We start from the raw sequence: 15,765 nt of genomic DNA, 5'->3' as shown, positions 1-15,765 counted from the left end.
TTTTTTATTCTTTTTTTTTTTTTTTTCGGGGCTTGGGGGTTGGGGGGGGGGGGGGGAATCAGCTGCCATTCATAACTTTGTTCCCCTGTTTTTTATTGGCTTCTTTCATTACTTTCTCTTTATCTCAGCACTTTGATTACAGTACACCTAAGTAAATTTTCTTTGTAATGATTCTGGCATGGGTTCAATTGGTGTTCTGAAATTGTAAGCCAATGTTTTTCCCTAAATTAGGGGGGTTTTAAGCCATTATTTTATTTTTTTCTCTCATCCTGTCTCCTGAGATTTCATTAACAGTTACCTGACTATTTGAATATCTCCTACATGTCCCTGATGCTCTGTTCATTTTTCTTTTTGACTCTTCTATGTTCTTTAGATTGGGGTATTTCTTTTGATCAGCTTTGCCCACATTGACTCTTTTCTGCCGTATTAGTCTCCTATTAGTTCTAGCCAGTGAAACTTTCATTAATTGGACTTCTTAGTTCTATAATTTCTTTTTGGTTCTTTATTATGATTTACATTTCTCTCTAAAACTTTTTATCTCTTTAATCATGAACACCATATTTTTCTTTAATTCTCTGATGATAAACAGGGGAATACAATTCATAGCAGCTTTTTTTTTTTTCTAATAGCAAAATGTTAGGAAAAAAACAAATTCTGCATGGTTAGACAAAGGTTAAACAAACTCCAGGATGGCTAGTGGAAATAACAGCATAAACATTATTCCAAGTTCTCTGCAGTAAAACCACCCAATGGAACAATACTCATAAAAAGGAATGAAATATTAATACATACAACAACTTAGACTGACCTCAAAGGCATCACATTAAGTGAAAAAAGTCAGTCTCAAAAGAGAATATATCTTATGACTCCATTTATCTAACACTGAAGTGGCAACACTACAGCTAGAAAACAGTAGAGGTAGCCAGGGGAAGGGGTCCAGGGCAGGAGTTGGGGGTGGGTATGAATACAAAAAGGTAACAGCAGAGAGTTTTTTTTGTGTGATGACAATATAGTTCTCTGTGTTAACTGAGGTGGTGTTTACATAAATCAATGAATGGAATAAAATTACGCACGCACAAATGTAGTTAAAAATGGTGAAAACTGAATAAAGTCTGTGATCTAATTAATGCATCAATGTCAGTGTTCTGGTTTTTATATTGCATGAAGCTACATACAATGTCACTTTGGGGGCAAACTGGGTGAAGATACATGGGGCTCTTTGTACTGTTTTTGCAACTTTCCATCAGTTGACAATCATCTCACAATGAAAATGTAAAAATAAATGAACCCTGGGGCATCTGGGTGGCTCAGTTAGTTAAGTGTCTGCCTTCAGCTCAGGTCATAATTCCGGGGCCCTGGGATAGAGCCCCCCATCAGGCTCCCTGCTCAGCGGGGAGTCTGCCTCTCCCTCTGCCTCTGTCTCTTCCTCTGCTTATGGCCCCTCCCCCCGGCTGCAGCAAATAAATAAATAAATAAATAAATTCTAATTTAAACCTTGTACCATACAAAAGAATCCAGTCGAAATGGATCATAGTCCTAAACGTAAACCCTAAAATTACAAGCTTCTAGGAGAAAATCTTTGCAACTTGAGATTACACAAAGATTCCTGAAATATAATACCAAAAAAGCAGAGCCCATAAAAGCATAAATTGGTAAAATGGGCTTTCATCAAAATGTAAAGCTTCTAGCCTTCCAAAAACACTATTAAGGTAATTAAAGACAAGCTAGAGACTGGGAGAAAATATCTGCAAATCACGTATCTAATAATGGACTTATATCCAGAATATATGAAGAACTCTCAAAACTCAGTAAGAAAACTACCCAATTTTCAAAATGTGGAGAAGAGGTAAGATACATCATCAAAAAAGATCTACAAATGGCAAATAAGCCCCTGAAAACAGGCACCACATCACTAGTCCCTAAAGAAATGCAAATTACAACTTCCGTGAGGTACCACTTCACACTTAAGAGAACAGCTAAACTGAACGACTATGTGAAGGGTTACCAAGGATGTGAAAGAACTAGAACCCCCATACACTAACAGCAGGGATGTAAAATGGTACAAACACTTTGGAAAACAGTTTGAAAATGTCTTGAAAAGTTACACACCTAACAAATGACCCAGTCATTCCACTCCTAGCTATTTCCCCAAGAGAAATGGAAACATTAAGTCCATAGGAAGACTGGTATGCAAGTCTTCCCATACAGCAACTTTATGCGTTAATAGCCCAGAACTGGAAAGAACCCAAAGGTACATGAACAGATGAAAAGATAAACCAATTGTACCATATCCGTACTATTCAATGATTAAGAGCAATAAAAAGGAATGAACTACTGACACGGTAGCAACACGGATGAATCCCAAAATAACAGACAGAACGAAGCTAGATAGACAAAGGAGTCATTCCACTTACATGAAATTCTAGGAAATGCACACTAATATAATGACAGAAAGGAGATCAGTGATTGCCTGAGGCTGGGAGAACAAAAAGGGATGCAAAGGACGCCTGGGCGGCTCAGTTGGTTAGGCAACTACCTTTGGTTCAGGTCATGTTCCTGGGGTCCTGGGATCAAGTCCCGTATCAGGCTCCCCTGCTCTGCAGGGAGCTTGCTTCTCCCCCAGCTTGTGCTCTCTCTTTGTCAAATGGATAAATAAAATCTTAAAAAAAACAAAAAACAAAAAACAAGCAAGGGGGGGGGGGGCAGGCAATGGAAAGAAAGGACTACCAAAAGTCACAGAGAACTTTTTGGAATAATGATGTGTTTATTACGTTGATCATGATGATGGTTTCACACAAGTATACACATGTCAAAAATGTATCAACTTGTATGCTTTAAATATATGCAGTTTATTGTTGACCAAGTGTTCACAATTGCACATTTCTTACTCTTTGCTCTGTCCTAACATAGCTTATTAGTTCTTTTAGTAAAGCTTCTGTCTTTCCTACAGGTCCCTGAGCTCTGCTTGTCCCTACAGAAAAAGTGCAATGTGCCACCCCCTCCCTCCTATCAGCTTTTAGTGGAAATCGGCTGACTACAGCAGAACACTTTTGTATCAGACCTCACTGGTCATTTCCCCTTGCTTACCCAGCTTTCTCTTAAAAGATTCTGCTTACCGGCTTGCCCTCACCTTGACCCTTTAAAAGAAAAGCCTTTTCTTATTTGATTTTAAGGTGCTTTCAGATTTCTGAGATCAGAGCATTCTCCCTATAACAATAGTCTTTATTCTAAATAAAGCTTTTCATTATCTAAGTCCAAATTTGGTTTCTTTAACACTGTATTCAGTTATACTTTAAGAAAGCTGCTAAATTGTTTTCAAAAACACTGTGTAAGACATATGGCTTCATAAAAGATTAAAGAATGAGGAAGCAGATTATATACACAGGAATTCTGTTTGATAAAAGTATAATTTTAAATGGTTTTATAACAACTGATCATTAATGGATAAAAGTTAATGCCTTAGCTTATTCCACATGGGCCCCCTCAACTAAAGAGCTAATATAAAATTTTCAATTACAAAAATGCTAACAGAAATTATGGAGGGCTTATGATGACAATCTTGAAATAAGAGTACTATAAGCCAAGCCAAAATACAAAATTCGGAAAATCTTAAGGAAAAAAAATTTTTTTTTTGATAAATTTTCCTTCATTTAAATTTCAAATTTCAATATAATAAAATACATCTTATAAAAACCTAAATGTCAAGAGTGAATCCTAAGACAAACCAAGAAACAGACTCTTAACTATAGAGAATAAACTGATGGTTATCAGAGGGAGCTTGGGGGTGGATAGATGAAATAGTGATGGGGACCAAGGAGTATGCTTGGCCGGGTGAGTAGCGGGTGTTGTATGGAAGTGCTGAATCACTATATTGTATAACTGGCACTAATATTATACTGTATATTAACTGAAATTTCAATAAAAACTTTAAAAATATATAAATAAATGAACAATAAATAAAGGAACTCAGAGGAAAAAAATGTCAACTAGAAAAAAAGTAATAGAACACAAAATGGAAATGAATTTAAAATTATAGTTAAAAAGCACAGATTGGGAGAAGAAAAGAGTGAACTGTAATGGAAACTTTAGGTGGTTAATGACACGTCAAAGTAGTCATCGACTGTAACAAATGTTACTGTGCTGCAGGACGTGGAGGGTAGGGGAGGTTGTGTGTGTGGTGTGTGTGGTGGTATATGGGAACTCTTGGTACTTTCCATTCAATCTTTCTGTGACCCTAAAACTTCCCTAAAAGATAAAGTTAACTAATTTTTTAAAAGCTAAATTATAAGCTACAGACAGAGGAGAAATATTAAAACATATACAAAACAACAGACTTTGCCCACAATACATGAGCTCCTAAAAATCAATTTAAAAGAATGAATGACACAACAGAAAAATTGTTAAGGGACATAAAATGAGAATACATAGAAAAAAACAAGCACATAGTCTATAAGCATATGAAAAGATTAATAATTGAAATAATACCTTGTTAAGAAAACATGTATTATTCTTTCCCAGAAAGACTATACTGTAGGGGGCACCAAATGCCACCATAAACTATTGGTAGAAGTGCAAACTGACACAGCGTTTTTGTAGGAAATTTCATAGCCTCTAACAAAATTTAAAAACACATACTCTTCAATTCAGTAATTCTACCCTTATGTAATTAACTTAGAGAAACACTTGCATCCCTGCCTATATAGACATTGGATATGCACAAGGATGTACTGTTTGCAACAGAAAAATACTATTTACAATAAATGTTCATTAATAAGAGTATGGTTCAAGAAATCATAGTATATCCTTATATGGGAATACCAGTACATCCTTATATGGGAATACTAATCAGCAGATTAAGATTATGTCTACATAAGGTAATGACATGGAAAAATCCCCAAGATATACTAATAGAAAACAAACAAAAAAAGAAAAAAAACCTCTGCATACAACATATTAAGTCTGCTATGAAAAAAAAAAAATCCTAAGATAAACCCAACGATTTACAAATGTACATTTTACATATGTGTGTAAAAAGGCACAAAGTCTAAAAAGAAACACACTAACCTTTTAAGAATGATTGCCAATGCAGAAGGAAGTTTAAAAATTAATGGTATGAAAGGGGAACTTTGCTTGTACTTACTATTTGAAACTTTTGTACCAAAACAAAATCTGTGGGATTTGAGACAGAAGTGGTATTCTTTTTTAAAGAGTAATTCTGTAGTGTGAAAGTTCAAAATGCAAATATAGACCATCTTAGAAAGTTTTGCACTGAAGTGAACAGTTAGGAGAAAGCAAAAGATATATAATATTTAAAGAAGAAAGATCTGAGAACGCCTGGAAAGGAAAAGAGCCTGGTCACCCAAACACTATAACGTTAATTTAGAAGTTAAACATAACCTTGTTAGGGCCTTACTTTCCTCATCTGATATGAGAATACAAAAAATATCCATCTCTTAGGGTTATTGTAAGGATTTTTTTTTTTTTTTTTTTTAGATTTTATTTATTTATTTATTTGTCAGAGAGAGAGAGAGCGTGAGTGAGCGCATGGGAGAACACAAGCAGGCAGAGGCAGAGAAAGAAGCAGGCTCCCCACTGAGCAAGGAGCCCGATGCGGGACTCGATCCCAGGACCCTGGGATCATGACCTGAGCCGAAGGCAGCGGCTTAACCAACAGAGCCACCCAGGCGTCCCTTATTGTAAGGATTTTACCACGTAAAACGTTTAACAGAAGTCTCTGACAGTCAGCAAGGGCGTAATGAAGGCCTGCCACAAGTCCATCATAAAATACATGCTGTCTTTCTAGAGCATGAAGTCATCTGCTTCTAGAGCATGAAGATACGGTCAGATATGGAAGAAGTACTTGTGGAAAACACAAAGAATATGGTAAAGCTTAAATAAATCTAAACAAATTTCTTCAAAATTTAATGGAAGGCCAAGAAGGAAAGGACTTTTACACAGGCCACGTTGAGAGGAAAATGTAAGATACAGAATAATAATAATAAATATGGACATGGGCTTATGACGCTAAGTGTGCATAAAGGTCTGACAGAGATCAGGAGACACAACACTGAAGGTTAATAAAGGGAGAATGCTCATCTAAGTAGCTAGAATTTTGTTCCTGAAGGACTCTGGAAAATGGATCAGCTTCAATTTATTATTAAAATGAGTCCAACTGAAAAAGTATTTCGCAATGGTAGTGCCAGAATAGTGAAAGCTTACAAATGAAGAGCGAACCGAAAAACTGGTTAGTTCTTTAAAGTAAATAAATGACCTAATAACCGTAACCGAAGTGGTAGAAGTTAGCAAAAAATGGAAGAATAAACACGGTGCTTTCCTGACATCAAAACAGATGACACCACTAGTTACGGTCTGGGAAGGAAGACATGGCCAATCCCAGGAATATGTCGCCACAAGCAAAATACCAATCCTCATTTGCCACTAAATTTCGCAAACTCCTATGCCAGTTGCCCAAAGCAAGCTATTCCATTTTTTCCAAATCCTGAAGTAATTTCACAAAGCAAAAATCAAAAATTAAACTGACCTTTGGAGTACCACAGTCACACTCTTCCCCGGGATCCACCAATTTATTACCACAGAAAGGAGCACTATAGGCTTCATCAGGCTTTGGAATATTAAGAAGGCAGTTTCCTCCTTTATTTAAAGTTAACTTCTCAAAGTCCTCTGCACTGCAACTGCTAAAGTTTCTGGAACCTCTACAATAAACATTAAGAAAAAGATCTTGTGTCATAGCAATTATTCACTGAGATTTTAAATCACGTCCTCAACCAATAAGTGAATATTTAAAATGGCAGAAAATAAACTACCAAAAAATAGAGAGAAAAAAATAGAGAGAAATGAGAATAAATATAATACATTATTTCAGTTACTACATAATATTCACTATTGGGGTTATAATATATTATACCCCCATAAAAATATCTTCCAAACATATCAATTACATTAATATATAAAACCATAAGAAGAAGACCTTAGAAATTATCTAGTCCTATCCAAAATTCAGTTTTATTTACATTCTATAATAAAAGTTCCTCAAATATTTGACACTAGCTATATGTTTCCCCAATCTTTTCTCACTCTACAGGATAACATTGTTATGTTCCCCTCACTATCACATTCAGAGAGCCATGTCAAAATAATGTGAATGGGCTTTCCAGTGAGGATGCATGATAGCCACCAACAAGCAAACTGCACAGCGCAGAATTTCAGCTAGAGTCTGAGGTTTAAACCTTCTGATAATTCCTGAGACCCATGCTTAATACTCTGAAGGCTAGAGGAGCTTCTAGAAATGCCCACCTTGAGCTATCCATGTGAGATCTCTACAAACCATGAACTATCCATGTGAGATGTATACAAATGCAACTTTGATTTGTTCTACATGTTGTTGGTGGGGTTTGTTTGTTTGCTTTTTTAGTTATGGGTTTACTCACTAACTCTAAAATACATTGAGAGTCCCACTATTTTCACTTTTGAAGATTACAGAGAAAAACATCCACATATACACCAATGATCTTTGAGAAATCCAAGTCCCACTGAAGTTTTATCAGGGGAATTTGGTGCCCTGAAAGACTCTCTTTCATCAGTTTGAGCAGTGGTGCCAAGAGTAGCAGTGGAAAAGAAAACTGTGTTGCATTATAGTTATTAAGGAGGCATCCCTGTCTATGTTGGCTCCTTTGTACATCCACAGAATCTAAGAAACAGATCCTTTCTGTGACACACTGTGTTCTGGATATACATATTACACTCTTTGCTAACTGGCCCAAAGTCTCTAGAGAAGTCAATAGTCCAGACTCTAGGCTCTTGGAAATGGAAAGCAGTCTGCCTAGACATTTTGGTACCATTAACTACCAGCTGAAAAAAAAGTCTTTGAATGTGGGGTTTTGAAGGATTTTAACAAACTGACCAGCAGACAAAGAAAGGTCAATTGTCTGTAACCAAATAAATAAATAAATAAATAGGCAAAGGCAGTGTTTTGACTCACATACAAAGAAAAGATCTACCACAAGTCCATTAACAATAACAAAAAAGGCTTGTTTTCAGTATTCTTTTTCTCACTAATCCCTATTAATGATATTGTGAGGAAGAGTCCTCTTGTACAACATCATTCATTCAAGTATTTCTTGAACATTATTATGCACAAGGCACTCTCCTTCTGTACAAGGAATAAAATGATGAACAAAGCAGACAAAAATCCTCACCTCTACAGAGCATTCTAGTGAGTGAGACAAACTATACACATAGTAAGTAAACTGGAGAGTATACAAAGGTGATAAGTGCCAGGGGGAAAAGTAGTAAGAAGGTGAAGCTGGTGACCCAGGCAGGGGGCGGGGGGAAGCGATAGCAGTCAGGACAGGTACTTCAAACACTGTGATAACCGAATCAGCACTGGATATGTGGGAAAAGAACAGCACACCAGGAAGGAACAGCAAGTGTGAAAGCCCTAAGGTAAAATCCTGCCCTGTGTGTGCAGGGAACAGTACGGAAGCCAATGGGGTTGGAGTAAAGTGAGTCAGGGAAGGAATGACTAATGAGAGATGCAGTCAGCAACGGTGAAAATAGGCCATTGTAAGACTCCGACTTTCTACTGTGAGGGAAATGAGGAACTTGGAGTGGGGGTGATACAATGGAAAGTGGTGAGCGGAGTTTTAACATGATTCGACTTGTACTTTAATTGGGTCGCCATGGTTCCTATTTTAAGGAGAAAGTACATACAAGGGGTTCTTGCAGAAATCCACTCAAATGCTGATGAGGTACCAGCATGACAGCAGTGGAAACAGTGAGGAGTGTCTGGATTATTTATATGTTTTAAATGAACAGCCCTTAAGATGAAGAATCTGATAAAAAGAGAGAAGTCAAGGATGACTCCAATATTTGGGGACCGAACTACAAGAAGGAAGGAGTTACCATTAACTGACGTGGAGAAGACTGTGGGCGGAGCAGGTTTTAGGAGAGCTAACAGAAGTTTGAGTCTAACAGACATCAGGTGACACTGTCAGAGTAGCAGTAGCTAGTAATTACCCAATAAATAAAAGAGACTTCTATTTATTTATTTATTTATTTATTTGATAGGAGACTTCAATTTAAACAGAGGATTGTAACTGATTTTATTTGCTATTGTTGATCTATATATGGTAAGTATCTTGCCTGCCATGTAGTACACATTCAATGTTTTCTGTAAGAATACACTAACCAGCCAATAGCCACAAATATACACATGTCTACACAACTGTGCAGACATGTGTATATTTCTACACTTGAGTCCCTAATTCTAATCTACATAATTTGGAACGGTCTATCACTTCTGTTGGGGCGCCTGGGTGATTCAGTCAGTCAAGCATCTGCCTTCAGCTCAGGTCATGATCCCAGGGTCCTGGGATCAAGCCCCATATCAGACTCTCTGCCCAGCAGAGTCTGCTTCTCCCTCTCCCTGTCTGATGTTCTGCCTGCTTGTGTGCTCACACACTCTTGCTCTCTCTTTCTCTCTCTCTGTCAAATAAATAAATAAAAACATTTTTAAAAATCTACATAAAGTCTACCATTTCAAAACAGATTATTTTTTAAATAACTTTCCTAGTTAGTATTTGGGACACATTTTCTTACAAATACAATGTCTAATATGCTTCATCCTAAATCAACCCATTTAAAAAAAAATCTGTTTCCCCACAATGGATTGACCATAATATACTGAAAAGGATTAACAAAATCAGAAGCATTTCTGGTGCTTTTTACTTGATGGAGAGAGTAACAAACATTTCCATATTGCTCTTTGGTAAGCCTCTGGGGACTACAATGAAGATATTTTTCCCCTAGTCATCCCTGGATGGCACCTACAGTAATAAAGATGATCTTTCTCCTAATACTTGGTTTGAATAGAAACTAAAGTATTCTGATTCTCCACGTATCACCTCTGGGTGCTAGGGTATTAATTTAAAGCATCTCTTCATCTCTTTTCTCACACCTAGGTAAGTTTTCTAAAACTGCATTAAAAGGAGATAGATGTGAATGACAGTAATGGAAACAATCTACCAGAATAAAACAAAACCAAAAAAAAGGCAATTATCATTTAGAACATTCTTTCTATGAGTAATTTGGAAATAATCAGAACACAGTTCCACCATTACCATCCTAATCCTCACAGGCAAGGAGTAGGAAGTCCTAACAGAGGGCTCTAAATGATGGCAATTAATTAGATATTTTTAAACAGTGCCCTGCGGCACCTTGTCAGTTGAGCATCTGACACTTGGTTTCTGTTCAGGTCATGATCTCAGCATCATGAGATTGAGCCCCATGACGGGCTCCGTGCTCAGCACCCAGCCTACCTGAGATTCTCTCTCCCTATCCCTCTGCCCCTCCCCTGCTCACTCATACTCTTGCCTGTTCTAAATTAATTAATTGTTTTTAAAAATAGAGTGTCCTGATTATGGAGGCTTTCTGAACTAGTTGGCATTGAGGGCCATGGGTAAGAAAGCCATTTCTCTAGAAAGGTACCTCCCAGGAGGAAACCTCACACTTTCAGAAATCTAAGAGCAGTTACATGAGAAAAATACTACCAGCCCCTACCAAATACCTTCAAAATATCAAAAATCGTATTACAAAGTTAGATTTTCCACTTTTTAAACAGAACTGGCTCCAAATGGTTGAGCTATCTGGGGAAAAAAGCCAAATGTCTATATATATCAACTGCACCTAATAAAAGGCCTAACTCATAATGAACATTCAATTAATATTTACTACACAGCATATGAAGTAGAAGGCGGGAAATCTATCCTTGAAAAAAAGATTTAATACCACTAAAGATAGCATAATCATTCTTCTCAAGTTATTCTTAGCAAAAACTATTCAAAGACATTGACCAACACATTACTAAAATATAACATGAAGGCACAAAATACCAAAAACCACTCAAAAAGAAAAAGAAAAGAAAGTATAAGGGGGAGAAAAAAAAAACAGGTACAATCCAATAAAGCCTCCAGACACTAGAATTATCAAATAATAACCAAAAACATCCTGCTTATTCCAGTCAGGGAGAAAAATGACAAGCTCAAAAATTTTAATAGGGAAATAAAATCCATAATAGTAATACAGCATGTATGAAAAAACTAGATAGAAATTTGGCAAATGAAAGATAATAAGCAAAATTAAGAATTCAATGTATAGGTTTAACAGCAGACTACAGATAAAGATAGTCTCAGTGAACTGGAAGAAGAAGTTACCCAAAAAGAAACACAAAATGTTAGAAAATATACAAGAAAATATAGGAGGCTGGATTTTGTGTGGTCTTACACACAGTTAACTAGAATCACAGAAGGATAGCAAATATGCAGGAATACTATGCACAGACACGATATGTATAGAAGCAGTATATGAAAATACAATAGTGGAGAATTTATCACAACTTATGAAAAATATCAAACCTCAAACTTTAAAACTCAAAAAACAAAAATCCTCAGCAGGTATATCAGTGTGTGTGCTTGCTTTTTTTTTCTTTCCACAACTTTAATAAATTAAGAAAAAAACTTAAAATTTAAAAAAAAATTTAAAACTATGAAAATGGCTAACGTACATAAATCCACTTCAACAAAATAACATTTTAGTGATAGCTGACAACAACAGCAACATGGACCCCAAAAGAAAATAGAATAATACCAATATGCTGAGAGAAAATTGCGGATAATCTAGAATTCTAGAGTCAACAAAAATGTCCTCAAGACAAAAGGGAGGAGGGAGGAGTTAAGATGGTAGAGTAGTAGGGGGACCCTGAGTTTGCCTCTTCCCTCAAACACAGCTAGATTAACATTCAACTATTTTGATCAAAACAAACTGAGGATTAAGGAAACAATCTGCACAGTTGGACAGAATGTGGCAGATGTGAGGTTCTGAGCCATGAACTGGAGAAGAGGAAAGCCACAGGGCTGAGAAGGAGAGGGAATCATTTTCACAGAGCAAAGTCAGGGAGAGGGAGAGAGCGGGAGAAGATGCAGCAGGTAGGGATCACACAATAAGTGAGGAGATCCCCTGGGTCGCACTGTGAGAGATTTCTGCCCTTCCCAGAGCACATATGGAAGAGTAAATTTTTCCTCTCCAAGAACAAAGGGCCAGCTGGGAGCCTCACAATAGCTCGCCCTCTCATCCTCAAGGAGAGGAACTTATAGCAGCTTTTTGCGTCTGCCACAATGGAGTCAACTGTAACTGCCTTTCTCCGACAGACAGGAGTAGGGGACCAACTCTTCTGAAAATGACAGATAATCTGGTTGCAGCTTTTCAACTGGCTGGTAGACTCCAGCCTCGATGTGCGCACTGTGACTGCTTTTCTGGGAAAGGACAGTGCACCGTAAGGTTCTCCCAGTGAGGAGGGTATTATGGAATGATTCCGCACCTTGCCAGGACCTTTAAAACGTGGGAGTTTTGAGTCCCAGCCATAGACCAGAGATAACATACAAGAGATCTGTGATGTGGGGCATGCTGATGGCCCAGGAACAGACAGGTTAAGGGCAGGGAACTGAAGAAAGCCCAGGACACAGGAGATTATTTGCTTTTCTAAAACAGCCTCCTGAAGAGCAGTGGCCAGAAGTTCCCCTCCCCGAGGACAAGAGGGCGAGGCGATGCCATATTCTTCCCCCTTCACTCTTCCCTCCTCCTGCCCACCAAAATGGTTGAACTTCATACAGAAACATAGTAAGTAGCTCCAGCGGAGGCTGGAATCCCCTACTAAATGTCACACCCCTGTGCTTGGCAGGGGCATCATTATAAGGGCAAGTTCGCATGTGAACCAGCCCAGCAGGCCTCTCAATCAGAAGCCTAAGCTAGGTACCCCACAAGTACCAAGTATACTGATTAAAGAATGTTCCAAAACTCAGCTTCTAGTGGAAATAGGAAGAGGCTTGTTTCTTTTTTTTCCTTAGTTTTTAATTTTTTTTTATTTTTCTACGTCTTTTTATTATTTTATCTTCTATATATTCTTTCTTTTTTTTCTATTTATTTAATTTTTTTTGGTATCAGGGTTATAATTTTTTTGCTCATTTGTTGGTTTGTGTGTTTCTTTCTCTTGTTTTTTGGATCAGCTTTTTTTTTTCTTTTCTTCTTTCCTTACTCTTTTAACTTCCTTCTTTCTTATTTTTTGGAACCAGACTCATAGTTATTTTGCTTATTTCTTTGTTTGCATTTTTGTTCCTTTTGTTTTTCTCTCATCTTGGATTAGGTGGGGTTTTTTTTCCTCTTTTTCCTTTCTTTTCTTTTCCAGGTTTATCTTAACAAACAAACCAAATAACACCTAGTTAAAGGTCCAGCCACTTTCCACTACAAGCCAGGAGGAACTCCGGAGAGGACAGACCAATGGGAAAGAACAGCCAAATATAATAGCAGAGTATACACAGTACACACTAGAAATGCTTACTGAAGACTTTTGTTATTGTTGTTGTTCTTATTGTGGGTTTTTTTTTTCTTTTTCTTTCTTTTTTTCTTTAATGAACAAAATGTTGAGATACAGAAAGTTACCCCAAAAGGAAGAACAGGAGGTAGTATTCACAGCCAGGGAGTTAATCAATATGGATATAAGTAAGATATCTGCACTAGAATTTAAAACAAAGATTATAAAGATACTATCTGGGCTTGAAAAAAGCACAGAAGACACTAGAGAATCACTTACTATAGAGATAAGACAACTAAAATCTAGTCAGGCCAAAATTAGCAATGCTATAAACCCAGATGCAGTCCCAAGTGGAGACCATAAAAACAAATGAATGAAACAGAAGAGCAAATCAGTGATACAGAAGTTAAAATTGTGGAAAATAATGAAGCTGAAAAGAAGAGGGAAAGAAAACTATTAGATCACAAAGGTGGACTTAGGGAACTGAGCAATTCCATAAAGTGAAATGATATCCATATTATAGGAGTCCCAGAAGAAGAGCAAGGAGAAAGAGGCAGAAGGTTTATTCGAATAAATTATACCTGAGAACTTCCCTAATCTGGGGAAGGAAACTAGGCATTCAAGTCCAAAGGGCACAGAGAACTACCTGCAAAATCAATAAAAATAGGTCAACACCTCAACATACTGAAACCTGCAAATTACAAAGACAAGAGAAAACCTTGAAAGCAGCTCAGGAGAAGAGGTCCTTAAACTACAAAAGTAGACACATAAGGCTCACAGCAGACCTGTCCACAGAGACCTGACAGGCCAGAAAGGACTAGAATGATATATTCAATGTACTTACTGGGGGAAATATGTGACCAAGAATACTTTATCCAGCAAGATTGTCATTCAGAACAGAGAGAGAGTTTCCAAGATAAACAAAAACTAAAGGAATTCATAAACACTAAACCAGCCCTGCAAGAAAAATTAAAGGGGGCCTTTTCAGTGGAGAGAGAGCCCAAAAGTAACAAAGACTAGAAGGAACAGAGACATTCTATAGGAACAGTGACCTTACATGTAATGAAAGATGTGAATTTAGTGCTAAATTCATATTATTCATATCTTTCAATAATTATTCTGAATACAAATGAACTAAATACGCCAATGAAAAGACAAAGCATATCAGAATAGATTAAAAAACAAATAACAACAACAAAAAAAACAAGACCTATCAATAGGCTGCTTACCAAAGACTCATTTTCGTCCCAAAGATACCTCCAGATTGAAAGTGGCAGGGCCATTTATCATACTAAAGGACAACAAAAGAAAGCTGAAATAGCCATACTTAAAAATCAGACAAACTTTAAACCAAAGACTGTAATAAGAGATGAAGAAGGAACTATATATAATAAAAGGGTCTATCCAACAAGATCTAACAATTGTAAATATTTATTCCCCTCACTTGGGAGCAGACAACTACATAAATCAATTAATAACAAACTTAAAGAAACTCATTGATAATAATACAATATGACTGGGGGACTTTAATATGCTACTCACAGCAATGGACAGATCATCTAATTTAAAAAATCAACAATAGGAAACAAGGGCTTTAAAGGATTCAACTGAACCAGATGGACTTAACAGATATATTCAGAGCATTTCATCCTAAAGCAGCAGAATACATATTCTTTCTGAGTGTACATGGAACATTCTCCAGAACAGATCCCATACTGAGTCACAAATCAGGCCTCAACACTTTCAAAAGGATTGAGATCATACCATGCATATTTTCAGACCACAAAGATATAAAACTTAAAGTCAACCACGAGAAAAAATTTGGAAGGACCACAAATACATGGAGGTTAAAGAACAGCAGGTTAACCAAGAAATTAAAGAAGAATTTTAAAAATTCATGGAAGTAAATGAAATTTGAAAATGAAAACACAACTGTTCAAAACCTTTGAAATGCAACAAAGATGGTTCTATGAAGGAAGTATTTAGCAAAACAAGGCTTCCTTAAGAAGCAAGGTCTTAAATACAAAAAGTAACCTTATACCTAAAGGAGTTGGAAAAAGAACAGCAAATAAAGCCTAAATCCAGCAGAAAATGGGAAATTATGGTTAGAACAGAATCAATGACACAGAAATTAAAAAAAAAAAAAACAACACAGAACAGATCAAAGAAACTAGAAGATGGTTCTTTGAAAGAATTAACAAGATTGATAAATCCCTACCCAGACTTATCAAAAAGAAAAGAGAAAGAACTCAAATAAATAAAATAATGAATGAAAGAGGAGAGATCACAACCAATACCACAGAAATAAAAATAAGTGTAACAGAATATTATGAGCAATTATATGCCAAAAAATTAGGCAATCTGGAAAAAATGGATGCATT

At 36.7% G+C, this 15,765-nt stretch overlaps 1 protein-coding gene across 2 annotated transcripts in view; it reads right to left on the bottom strand.

Moving 5' to 3' along the window:
• Nucleotides 1-15,765, bottom strand: part of ADAM9 (ADAM metallopeptidase domain 9) — a 142,641-nt gene that overhangs the window by 68,848 nt on the left and 58,028 nt on the right. For both annotated transcript variants that reach the window (XM_032838045.1, XM_032838044.1), the window contains exon 12: nucleotides 6,542-6,713. In XM_032838045.1, the coding sequence (XP_032693936.1) occupies nucleotides 6,542-6,713 (172 nt within the window). The remainder of the gene's footprint in view (nucleotides 1-6,541; nucleotides 6,714-15,765) is intronic.

The sequence above is a fragment of the Lontra canadensis genome, unplaced genomic scaffold (genome assembly GCF_010015895.1).
Source record: "Lontra canadensis isolate GAN:19392208 unplaced genomic scaffold, GSC_riverotter_1.0 scaffold101, whole genome shotgun sequence".
NCBI lineage: Eukaryota > Metazoa > Chordata > Mammalia > Carnivora > Mustelidae > Lontra > Lontra canadensis.
The sequence above is the reverse complement of the archived record's forward strand: the minus strand, read 5'-3'. Positions and strand labels throughout refer to the sequence as shown.